A 12,487-nucleotide genomic window follows, 5' to 3' on the forward strand; every position below is an offset into this window, starting at 1 on the left:
CCCTGCTTTTCCCCAGACTTGTGTCTTCAGTAGAGGCAGCAGAGACTCCAAGGCCCTGTATGAGTCTCCCACTTCCCTGTCTCCCCTTGTTCATCTCTTCCTTATCCTGTGACAACCCACTGGCTTCCTTTATTTCCTCTTTCATGCCATGGTCCTCACTACCACAGGGCCTTTGCACATGCTTTTCTTTGCCTAAAATGCTGTTCCACCACCCCTTTCATCTAGTTTACACCCAGTCATCCTTCATATTGTAACCAAGCAGGACCCTATGAGGCCTTCCCTGAATAGATCCCCACCCATGTCCTCCACCTGCTTTTTGTCTGTAGAAAAACTTTAGTCAAAGTTTTAAGGAATAAAGTTAATCAGAGAAGTGAGAAAATGCAGAAAGAAAGGAAAACAGTCAAGCAAGACAAAATAATAATACTTTAGCCATTAAACAAAGTCAAGGACCTTTAGTTCTTCCTCGAGGACTATAGATAACATTCTGAGCCATGTCCTTTGAGCTGTTTTGCAGATACTGAAACCCCCACCAGGTGGGAGAAGTTAACTGTAGGCTGCCCGCAAGCATGTAGATACCAGTCCACTTGGAACAAGGCGGCTGATGATGCTGACTCCTGATTACCTCCCCACCAACCAGTCAGAACAATGTCCATGAGCTGATCACACCCTGCTCCTTGAATACTATAAGACTCCTCACTACCCCCTCCAGGGCAGGACACACATTCTTGAGGGCGTTAGCCCACTGGGGCCCCCTTTGCCTGGCAAAGCAATAGAGCTATTTCTTTCCACTTCACTCAAAATTCTGTCTCTGAGGTTTAATCTGGCACCAGCATACAGAGGATGAATTTCGGCAATATCTCAAATATGAAGACACTTCTTCAGGGAAGCCCACCCTGACTTCTCTAGATTAGGTCAGTCCAAGTACCATGTATCTCCCCTTCTTAGCACTCATCTCTTCTATAATTTATTAGGGTGACCATTACAGACTTTCAGATTCATGAGGACTGGAAATCACGACACTGGAATGAGGTCTCATTCACTCTGTCCCCAGAGTCTGGTACATAGTGGATGCACAATAAATATTTGTTGATTGAATGAATATTGTCCCAATTGCCCTGCTGAATCCCTCCATTGGCATCCAGGGTGTCCTTGGAGGTGTGCCGCTCAGATGTCTCTTCAAGAGGACCTGCTATGAAGAGGATAGGTGTATGACCACCTCCAGCTGCTGCGCTTTCAGAGCTGCTGCAGTGTTCATGCCAAGGCCACAGCCCCCCTAGGAAACCAAGGACTACAAAGGACTGAGCACAGTGGGACTCTAGGGATGGGTCAATTTTGCCCAACACAGGACTCATCTAATGGGCTTTTTCTGCTCTAAGGCTCCCCATTGGCCTGGCCAAGACTTTCTCAAAGATGCTGTGCCAGTTATCAATGTATTGCCCCTCTACCCCAAATTCACCCCTCAGTGCCTGCTCTAAGATAATGAGCAGGACTCTGGGCACCACCCCCTTTACAGTGAGATGCTAAACTTCTCCAGTAGAGGGTGCTGGAGGAGACATACCAAGAGGAAAGGAGGCTTCTCTTCTTGGTTCTGGGGTATATGTGTGTGTATTCCTATATAATCTGCTTTCTGCCCCAAGACCAACCCTCTCCCACAACACACACCTTCCTACTATTCTCCAAGTCATTCTACTCCAGTCACTGTGGCCTCCTTGATGTTCCACATTCCACAAACTAAAATCCTGCCTCAGGATCTTTGCACTTGCTGTTTTGTCTTGTCATATGCCACCTCTTCTAAGAGGCTTCACCTACAACCCCCAAACCCCTTTTAGCTCTGTCCCTTTATCCTGCTGTTTTGTTCCTTCATAGCACTGATTACTGGGTAACATACTGTATATTATACTTACTTATTCCTTTTTCTGTCTCCCCCCCTACACACACACACACACACACACACATAAAGAAACACCTCCTCCATGAGGCCAGACACTTTGTGTGTCTCGTTCACTGCTGCATCCCCAGGGCCTAGATTAGTACCTGGCACACAGCAGATACTCAGTAAGTATTCTGCCTTTCCTAATCCCACCTATCATTTAAGGCTCAACCCCAACCTCTACTCCTTCAGGAAGCCCTCCCTGATAAGTGGGGCCCTGGAAAGTGGCTTACTGCCTCCCACCTACTGTCCTGCCCAATTTTAGGTATAATGTAGGCTTTATGGCAGGTAGAGACTGCGGTGGAGACTAAAGGCAGATGAGAGCAGGCCAGCTTTATTGGGGTTAAGTGGCGGGGAGGGGCCTCCATAGGCTCCGGGCCAGGGCAGAGCTGCAGCGCGAGCAGCTGGAATGCCACGTCACTTCTTCCACTCCTTCCTTTCATAGTCCCACCGGGAGGCCAGGCCTTGCACGGGGTTGCCCTTCATGTCCAGGATGCGCTGGAGCTGCTGGGCCTTCCACTCATCCATCAGGGTGATGGGTTTCTTAGGGAACACTGCAGGGAAGGAACCGGGTAGGGACAGGGGCATGCGGGACCCTGCCAGGCCCACCCCCTCCCGCTGAGCCAGGGTCTCCAGGCACAAGGTCAGGGTGCCCTGCATGAGGACCCCTCGCCACCCCTGTCCATCCGCCACCAGACTCCCCACTAAAGCTGCACTCTGGGGACCTCTGAGTCATGATCCCTGCTCTGCCTTAGGCTTGGTGTGGGAACTGGGCCAAGGTCCTTCCCCTTTCTGAGCCTCAGTTTCCTCACCTACTCTGTGACCCAAGGGTAAGAGGAGCACTGGTTTGAAGTCTTTCTGGGTCCAAATCCCAGCTCTACCACTACCTTGCTGTGTGACCTTGAACAAGTCACTTCATCTCTGACCCCCAATTTCCTTACCTGTCAAAAACAGGTCCTGTCCACCAGGGTTGTGGGGATTGAATGTGTTAGTATTTATAATGCAATTGGCAGAATGAGGGAAGATATGAAAACCCCTAATACATGATAGCTACTATAATTACTGAGTTTGCTCCCACTTATTGGGAAGGGTCCAGGATGAGACAGTTTCTTATGCTTCCTGAAGGGGTTGGGAGTGGGAGGTAGGATAGGGGTGTTCACTTTAAAGCTATGGGGACCCAAAGGGTGAACTCACGGAGGCATTTTAGGTGCCTTGATGTGTGGACCTAGAAAGGCCTGGGGGACAGAGCTCCCAGCCCTGCTCACATCCTACTTCCTGGTCCATCTGCCCCTGAGGCCAGCTTAACCTGCCTGACCTTTGTCTCTGGTACTTTCTATTCCAGTGGGTGTGAAAGAAGGGAAAGATCTTTATGGACACCTATTAGTACCAAACATTGGACTAGAATAGAATTTTTCCCAAAGGTTCTCTCATTTCACCCTCATGCAAGGTAGGAATTCCCATCACACTTTTACAGAAGAAGAAACAAAGTGAGGCCTCTGGAGGTGAAGTCAATTGAGGCAGAGACTGCCAGCTCATCCCCAACATGCTCCCCTCTACTTCCAGAGCAGTGCTTCTCAAACCTCAGTGCACATCAGAATCACCCAGAGGGATATTAAAACATAGATTGCTGGGCTCCAGCCTCAGAGTGTCTGACTCAGTAGATCCAGAGTGGGGCTGAGAATTTGCATTTCTAACAAGTTCCCAAGTGAAGCTGTTGGTCCAGAGACCCCACTTTGAGAATCACTCTTCTGTAGTAATAAATCACTCTTCTGTAGTAACAAATGTAGTAATAACATGGTCGGTTGGGTACATGATCACTCAGCTAAAGACTATATTTCCCAGCTTCCCTTGTGGCTACACATGGTCATATGATCACTTCTAGCCAATAGGATGTGAGCAGAAGTGGTGGTGCAAATTCTGGACCTTAGAGAGAGTGTGTCCTCCCTTTCCCTCTTCTTGGCTGGAATGTAGGCTTTATGGCTGGAGCTGGAGCAGCCATTTTGTATGTCAAGAAGGAAGCTGCATGTTAAGGATGGCAGAGCAACAAGACAATAGGAGTCTGATATTGTGGAATCCCCATACTCCCCCTGGCCTTTTTTGTGAGAGAGGAAAAAAACTTCTATCTTGTTTAAGCTCTTGTACATTGGAGACTCTTTGTTACAGCAGCCAAAACAATATACTGAAAAGTTCACGGTTAGTAACAGCAATCAGTAACAACATCCTTCATAACTATGTGCCAGGCACTAGGCAACAGTTTTATAATTAAATCCTCACAAGAACCCTGAGATGTGGGCACTATTATTCCCATTTTACAGATGAGAGAATTGAGGCCCAGAGAGGTCGGGTCCCTACATTGCAACCCAGGCAGCCGTGCTCTGCCCTTCCCCATACACCTCTTTGGGGGACTTTTCAAAACTCTTCAGATGAGTGCCAGCATAATTCCCTTATCAAAGCTTGGCTGGTGGCTGTGGCCACAAGGGCATGGCCGAGGGCTGCGGCCAGCTGAGACACTGCCACTCACCATAGACCCGCTGCCACCAAATCAGCAGACCTGTGAATCCAAAGAAGAAGAAGACACAGCCCATCACTGTCTTCCACTCGTTGGAGCGACGGTTCATCTCTGTGAAGGTCTCATGGAACTGGAGCCGGTACACTGGAGGCAGGTGAGGGGTGGGGGAGGAGGGGCCTCAGGTGCATCCATTCCAAGGGCCCTGGGCCAACTCTTGGCCTCAGGGACCTCCAGCCTCCCCCTCCCTGCAGCAGATGCTGTCCATTCAGCAAATTCTTATTGAGCATCTAGCATGTGCGAAGCATGGCCAGGAGCTGATGGCAAAGCTGGCTCCCAGGGGCACTTCTGGTAGGCAGCACTTGGGGTCACACGTCCCTCCTGCTTCCCAGGGTCAGGCCCCTGCTCTCCCACCCACCTCACCTGCCTCTCTCTGCTCCATCTCCCCACACCACTCAGTGATGCCCAGGACCCTCCATGCTCTCCAGCTCTTACATCCTTCCCCATGCTGTTCCTACTACCTGGCAGCCCCTCCTCTTCAGCATCCAAAGCCGACTGGAACAACGCTCCTCTGGAAGGCCCACCAGGATTCCATCTTTCTCTCTCCCTTGGGTTCCCACAGCCCCCTGAACACACCTCACCCAGCCGCATATCCCGTATTACAGCTATCTGGGCTTGCGTTGGTTCCCCCACTGGACTGGGAGCACCCTGAGGGCAGGAACCCTCAGGGGGATTCACTTCCGTGTCCCCAGCATCGCCTAGCACCAGGCTGTGCACAAACAGTTCAATGAATAAAAAGATGAATGAACAAAGGAATGAATTTCACCCCTCAGGTACGCATTCGAGTCTTTGGGTGGTTCTGGCTGTCTTGTTGGGGGCTCTCCCTGCCCACTGCTCCGTGACAGGCCAGGCCCTTCTTTGCAAAGTCGCCCCCAGCCCCACCCTGAGACCTACAGGCCACCTTCTCAGCGTGGCTCAGCTGCGTCCAGCTGCCCTTCTCCTTCTCCTTCAGGGCCTGCTGCTCTGCGTTGAGCTCCGTGCAGAAGGGCTCATCGGGCATGGGGTAGGAGCGCTGGGCATGGTAGTTGGTGTAGGGGGGCATCTTCTCCTTGCCGTGGGCTGCGGGCACAGGGAGGAACTGAGTTCAGGCTGCCCCTGGGACGTCCTGGCACTAACCGCAGTATTAGAAAGTGGGTGGCACTTACTGAGCACTTACTGTGTGCCAGGAGCCATGCTAAGGCCTTCGGGCGAGTTGACTCATTGGCTCGGCATCACTCTGAGACAGTGATATTGTTCTCTTCATCTTACAGAGGAAGAAACTGAGTAGCTAAGGGACTTGCCGAAATTCACAGAGCAAAAGGGAGCCGGGCCAGGGCTGCAATTCAGCCCCTGTGGCTTCAAATCCTGTGTCCTCTGGGAAGATCTGGGGTGAGGAGGGCACATCAGGCAAAGGCAATGGGTAGGGAAAGGTTCATTGTGATGAACCTGAGATGGCAGATGGGAAACTGCCCCACAAACTGTAAAGCATTATCCCTATGCTTGTTTTTTTTTTTTTAGAAGATGTTGGGGGTAGGAGTTTATTAATTAATTTATTTATTTTTGCTGCGTTGGGTCTTCGTTTCTGTGCAAGGGCTTTCTCTAGTTGTGGCAAGCGGGGGCCGCTCTTCATCGCGGTGCGCGGGCCTCTCACTGTATCCCTATGCTTTTAATGAGTGGTCAGGGGCACAGCTTTGGAGTTGCGGAACCCCAGTTCCACCCCGGCCCAGCTCTGACGAGCCCCTTTACCTCACTGTGTTCCACGTCCTCATCCGGGAAGTGGGGAGAGTAAAAGATCCAACTCCACACTGTTGTGGAAGCTTCAAGATAATGCACTCGAAAGGCTTAGCACAGTGCCTGGCACACAGTAGGTACTCCACGAATTATACTGATAGACAGCGGCTGGCTTCACCTCTGGCTTCCATTCTTGGAAGCTTTCCCTGATGGCTAAGCCCTCAAGGGCTCCATGCGAGTGTCCAGAACAAGGCTGGGCGCTCGAAGGGTCTCAGTAAAGCTTCTTCTGTTTATTGTCACCAGAGATGCCCTCAAGGAGGGCATTGGTACCACCTTGCCCAAATAGCATGGGAACTGCTTTGGGCAAATAGTCCTGGCTCTGGGCCTGTGTGTTTACCTGAGCAATGGAGATGACAGCATAGTATCCACTTCATGTGTTTGCTGTGAAGTCTAAATGTGTTAATCTCTGCAAAAAGTTTATCACGGCTCAGGGTACATAGTAAGGGCTCAATAAATGCTATCTGTTTTTATTCTCCAGAGGGTCAGGAAGGCCCTTCTATCTGGCTGAAGTCTCTCCTACTTTAGGCCTCTTTCTTCTGACTAGCATGGACACAAGGGTCTGGAAAGGCGGTCCAAAGTTCTGTCAGCACCCTCAGCCTCAGGACACAAAGGTCTTAGGGGCCTGAGATATGGGGGTCAGACCCTGAGAAAGCTTGGGAGGAGGGGACGGCTGTCTCTATTTCCTGGAAGAATGTGGCCCCGGACCAAGGGGTAGGATCATGGGAAATGGTTTGGGGCAGGCCCAGGGCAGCATGAAAGGGACCAGGGGCAGCCTGCAGACAGGACCCTTGCACCTGGCCTTGCAGTTAGGCGAGGGTCAGGGCGGGGTGGGTGTCCAGGTCTTACCAGTGCCTCCCGGGCTGTGGATCCCTCGCATTCCAAGTCCTCCTTTCCTCAGCACCAAGCTCCAGGCAGCTCTAAAGGACATCTGGGGGGGGGGGGGGGTGTGTGTGGGTGAGTCCTGCCCTCTGCCCTCTGCCCTTCCCCTCAGGATCCAGAGGAACAGCTTTTTCACAGGTGTTGTGGCTGGGGGACTGGTCCCCAGGATTCCAAGGTCACCGCCTGCCCCTTCTAATTCTGTATGATATCCCTATGGGGGTTGATGGGCATCCTAGACATTTGGACCCCCCCTCCTGGGACCTCAGTTTACCATCTGAGAAGTGGGAGGAGGCCTAACTCTTAAAGGCAGGACCTGAACAGTTTGGGTCTGGGAGCCTGGGTTCCGGTTCCAGCCCCAGCTCATGGTGGCTAGGTTGGGAAACCTCTCTCAGCTGTTTGTCCTCTAGAGGAAACAGGGTGGGAGTCCAGGTAGGGAGGGAGCAGGTCCTGGGATAACTCTCCTCGCTACAGGGCCATCTGCCAAGGTCTCCTGCAGATGGTTTGGCCCCCACCCCTTCCCCCATAATTGGCTGCCTACGTGCCTGGAGAGCCTGCTCTGCTGGACCTGGTGGGAGAGGGAGACAGGCGAGCCCAACCCTCCATCCCCAGGGAAATCTCAGGGTCTGGCATCCCAGGGGGGCAAGGAGGGGACTTAGAGGAGGACACGGACCAAACTGGGACAGAGGGAGGAAGAGAGGCACACATCTGGGGAGAAGAAGCGGGTATCCCACTTCTGGAAATTGAAAGAGGCCCCACATCTAGGGAAAGAGAGGCACCCAATCATTAGAGAGAGGGAGGGGTGTACCATATATGGAAAGTGGGAAGGGGCTGCACATCTGGAAAGGAAGGGCTCCCCATCAGTGATAAGTGGTTGAGAGCCCCATCTATGGGGAGGGAAGGAGTAATCTACATTTGAGGAAAGAGATGGCTCCCCATATGCGGACGGAGGAAAGTTCCCCTCAACTCTGAGCTGCCAGTAGCTGCCCGCCCGCCCCACCCGCCATGCTCCTCTATAGCAGCGCCCCCACGGATGGTAAAAGCCGGAGTCCCAGCCGCGTCTCCCACCGGCCCGGATTTGGGCAGCCGGGGCTCTTCCCACCCACTCACTTACCGTGCGGCTCAGCGGAAGCCAGAACGCGACCCGGGTCTGCGGAGCAAGTAACGGAGAACAGGCTGCAGAGGGACCGGAGCGCTGGCGCCCGCCTCCGGGCCCGCCCCACAGCCTTTCCCAGGACCGCCCCCGCGTGGGAACGTCCTGCCTGGGAGAGCCTAGCCCGCGTCCCTGGGGTCTCCCGGGCTGTGCAATGACTCCCCGCCTCAATTTCCCTGCCCACCGGGGTCCTGCCTCTGGAGGCCACCAGCTGACGCAGCCCTGGGACCAGCTGGCTGTGTGCCCTGGGCTGGCCCAGCCCTGTGAGTCCGCTTGTCCCAGGAGCTGGATCTTCCTGCCTTCACACCTTTGCTCACCGCTGTTTCTTCCACCTGCAATGCTCTCTTAGGGCTTTTGAGGACCCAAGTCTTGGCAACTTTCCAGCCCAGACCCCATGCCTTCCTGCTCCAGGAAGCTACAAGCATCTAGAATCTGGGAGCTGTCCTGTGGTGTACCACCTGGCACGAATGCCCTCATACTCAATGACAGGTGAAAAAAGCCTCCCCCTGGGTTCAAATCTTAGCTGTGTGACCTTCAACAAATGGCCTAACCTCACTGAGTTCCTGTTTTCTGAAAAAGAGAGCTAATGATATCTCTTACCTTACATGATCGTTGGAAAGATTAAATATGTCAATAGAAAAATGTGCAACAGGCACATTTATTCAAGAACTATTTATTAAGACCTATTACAGCTGGCATTATTGTCTACTGTTTAACAGGTTAAATGCTTGGGGATTTAGAGACAAACAAAATCAAACACGGTCCCTGCCATTTTAGGGCTTACAATCCAGTTTCAAGCAGAGAGAGGCCTGTGCAAAGGCCCAGAGGCAGAAAAACACAGGTGTGTTCACAGAACAGAGAGAGGCCATCTTGGCCAGAGTGTAATGGGCAAAGGAGAAAGCTGGAGAGAGGCTGGAGTACCAAGCAGGGCTTCATAAGCCACGGTGTGGATCTTGGATTTTATTTTAAAGCTGGGAAGCCAAAAACGGTAAGTAGGGTAGTGATGTGGTTAAATGGAGCAGAACATGCGTCCAGTAGATATGGCTTGGAATTGTTAGAATACTGATTCTGGACTGATGGGTGAAGGCTGTGAATTCTTTCGTGGCCTGGGGCCAGAACTTTCTAGGTCTGCAAGCTCTGGTCCCCTGAGGTGTGCCGAGCACCCACCCACCCATCAGGGTTCCTGTAGCCCATTGAAGCCATAGAGACCCGCTCTAGCCAGTGCCTGGAGGAAGGGGCTTAGTGCCCTGGAAGCAGATGAGTCTTAAAGAGCAGGGACTCAGGGGGAGGTGCTAGAGAGACCGTAGAGTGGGCAGGATGCATGTCACCTCCATTCTGGGAGGTGAGAAGGCAGTGTGCGAGTCTGCTGGATGTCAAGAGACCCCAGCTCCCAGGACTGGCCATGCTTACTCCTGGGGGCTGCTCCTCCCCCTTCCCCATGATCAAGGGAATTCCAGATTTGAGAGAACCCAAAGAGGACCACCTTACCCCTTGGATGCTGTCCAGGGTGTCCTGAAGATTAGCCCTAAGGACAGAAGATGAGGTAAGGCCCTCCTTCAGGCAACCTGGGGAGGACACACCTTGAGTCTTGTCAGATCTGTCCAGGGGCAGGTGGGTGCTGGCTGCACTGGGGTGAGGGCAATGTGCAGGCTTTACTGCTGCCACACTCGTGACTAAGTGGCTCCATTTCTGGGCCTCAGTTTCCCCATCCATTACAAGGGCCTCCCAAGGGAGAACTTGACCCTGGAGAACTTGACCCTCTGTTCTTCTCTACCGTCTCCCACCCCCATCTCTGTGGGAATGCCAGGCTCCAGATGTGGAGCAGTGCTGTGACAAGGAACATCTGTTTGGGAAGCCGGCCCCAGGGCTGAGGGTGATGGGGTGATGGCAGGCTCCCCGGCGGCTCAAGGTTGATATAGGGCAGCACCACTGCGTAGAGGGCGATGCCCAGCAGCGTCTTGAGGTCCGGAACCTGGAAATAGTCAGACTCTCCCATAAAGCAGGTCACTCAGGTGTCCTGGGGCCGAGGAGTAGGAGTCTTCCGTGGGAACCTTGGTGGGCACAAGGTGGGCTCCAGATGAGGCATTACACACCACTCACGGCAAGGGGCCCTACATGTGAATGCAGGCTGAGATTTCAGAAACAGCAGGAATAGGAGGTGAGAGGGATCTGTCCCTTTCAGGCGGCCCTGCGGCTCCAACCCCCCAGCAGGAACCCATACAGAAAGGAGCAGCTCTCTCTCACTTGATCAGATTCAGGGAGGCCCTGAGTTTCTGCTCAGACACAAAGACCTGAGCCACAATCTCAGCATCCTGCTGGTACGACCCCTTCCCCTCCCATTCAGGCTTCGTGCAGGACCCACCTCTGGCCTCCCAGCCCAGAGGAGATACTGAGGAAGAGCTAGGCCTCATGGAGGACACAAAGCCGAAAGTAGGAAGAGGTGTCGGACAAAGCGTTGCGGACCCGTATCCCCAGCCCCTGGGGAGCCCCTGGAGCCATTTGAACATGGGGAGGAGGCCTGGGATAGGAGGGGGCGAAGCCAAGAAGTGCAGGGACTGGGGAGGAGATATAGGGTAGTCGGAGACCGGAAGGTAGGAGTAGGCGGGGCTTATCCTTAGGGGCGGGGACTGCGTGTAAGAGTGGGCCAGGGAAGACCAGGGCAACCGAGGCACTAAGTGGATGGGGCCAGTTGGGCGGGGGGGTGGGGGGGGGCCGGTATACAGAGGGGGCGTGGTCAGGACAGAGCAGAGCCCGATCCCGCCCACCAGCTGGAAAGCTGACTCCCAGCAGGGACACTGTGATTCCAGGACACTGCATGAAGGTGCCCGGGCGGCAGCGCAGGCTCGGAGGACGTCGTGCGAAGATCCGCAGATCCAGCAGGGACCAGTCCAGAAAGCGCTTCTGCAACTGTAGACAGGAGGGCCGGCTCAGAACCGACGCCGAACCAGGGCTACCACGGGAGCGGTCGCTAGTGGCGCGTTTCCCGGCCCTAGGAACGATCCCGTGGCGCGATCAGGAGCAGGTGGACGCCCTCGGATGGATTTCATGGGGACGGGACGAGACCGGTGGTGGCCTGGAAGATGGAAACCTCCTTCCTGCAGGTCTGTTATCTCTGCACCACCACACCTGGGGCACGAAGTGAGCGAAGCCCGCGTTGTTCAGCCGGAAGAGGAATTCCTCGCAGAGTTGCAGGGGAGACGTTTGAGGCCGACCCCTCTGGCTGTCACTCATGGCCTCTTGGGCACCCCCCCCCACAGGCGGCCGTTATTCTAGTTCCCGCCACCTGCCTCACTCTACTCACCTACGTCCCTCGTCTCCTCCCTCCTTCCCCGTCCTCGAGCTGCCAGTCATCTTTCCCTGGCCCCTTGCACAGTCATTGTGCCCGCACCTCTGGACTCTACGTAGTAGTCTAGCGTTCCACCATCTCCAGCCCTACCCCAGTCCCGTCAGTTATCCCTGGCCTCGCCCAGCTCGCCTAGCTGAGCCCGCCCGCCGGCCCCGCCCGTACCCTGAGGCTCCTCCTCAATCGCTCAGCCCGCGGCCCGCCCCTTGCCCAGTTAGTCCTTCCCGCACTGCCTTCGCAAGACTCGTTAAACCCTCTTCCTGGCTCTAGCCTTGCTCTTTCAGTCATTCTGTGGTGCCGCCCACTCCCGAGCCCCGCCCTTACTGTCAGCCTGCTCGCCACAGCACGCCCCAGCCGAGCCCCCACCCTGTCAGCAAGCCCCGCCCCCGCAGGGCACAGCTCACTTTCCCTAGATCCTCCCCGAGGCCCTGCCCATTCTGTCACTCCCCTCAGGCCCGCGCCTGCTCCGGCCTCGCCCCGACTGTCACGCAGGCCCTCCCTGTCCGTCCCCAGGGCCCCGCCCCCTCCAACCCGCTCAGGCCACGCCCCCACCACGTGGTCAGTGAGGGCGCAAGCCGGAGCCCCCACATTGCAGGCGACCTCTGAGGCAGAGGAGGCGAAGACGTTCCCCGAGCGGAGCAGGACCGTGAAGCCCTCAAGCTCTGACCGCAGGAAGGGCACGAAGCGGCCGGACGGGTATCCGAACTCGCCTCGAGCCAGGAGAAGGGGCGCGGGGGTGGGGCTTCGACAGAACTCGCTGCATTGGCATCCCGGGCCTGGGGTCCGGGTCCTCATCAGCACCACCCCCGACCTGGGCAGATGTATACAAACGACATCAAAGGACCCCCT

General features: G+C 54.7%; 1 protein-coding gene across 7 annotated transcripts; it reads right to left on the reverse strand.

The window, feature by feature from the left end:
* Positions 1-385: 385 nt before the first annotated feature.
* Positions 386-11,782, reverse strand: COX4I2 (cytochrome c oxidase subunit 4I2). 7 transcript variants are annotated; one of them, XM_079944861.1, is made up of 8 exons: positions 11,597-11,782; positions 11,061-11,202; positions 9,784-10,406; positions 8,257-8,292; positions 7,113-7,194; positions 5,391-5,555; positions 4,452-4,583; positions 386-1,189 (listed from the first exon to the last, which is right to left on the reverse strand). In XM_079944861.1, the coding sequence occupies exons 3-8, from the start codon at positions 10,006-10,008 to the stop codon at positions 996-998; spliced, it is 834 nt and encodes a 277-aa protein (XP_079800987.1). In that variant the 5' UTR covers positions 10,009-10,406; positions 11,061-11,202; positions 11,597-11,782; the 3' UTR covers positions 386-995. The 7 variants fall into 7 exon arrangements, with proteins under 7 accessions (XP_079800987.1, XP_079800985.1, XP_079800989.1 ...); XM_079944859.1 differs by having other exon boundaries at positions 11,061-11,421; XM_079944863.1 differs by lacking the exon at positions 11,061-11,202 and having other exon boundaries at positions 9,784-9,820.
* Between the last annotated feature and the right edge of the window lie 705 nt (positions 11,783-12,487).

The sequence above is a fragment of the Stenella coeruleoalba genome (genome assembly GCF_951394435.1).
Source record: "Stenella coeruleoalba genome assembly, chromosome: 15".
Classification (NCBI taxonomy): domain Eukaryota; kingdom Metazoa; phylum Chordata; class Mammalia; order Artiodactyla; family Delphinidae; genus Stenella; species Stenella coeruleoalba.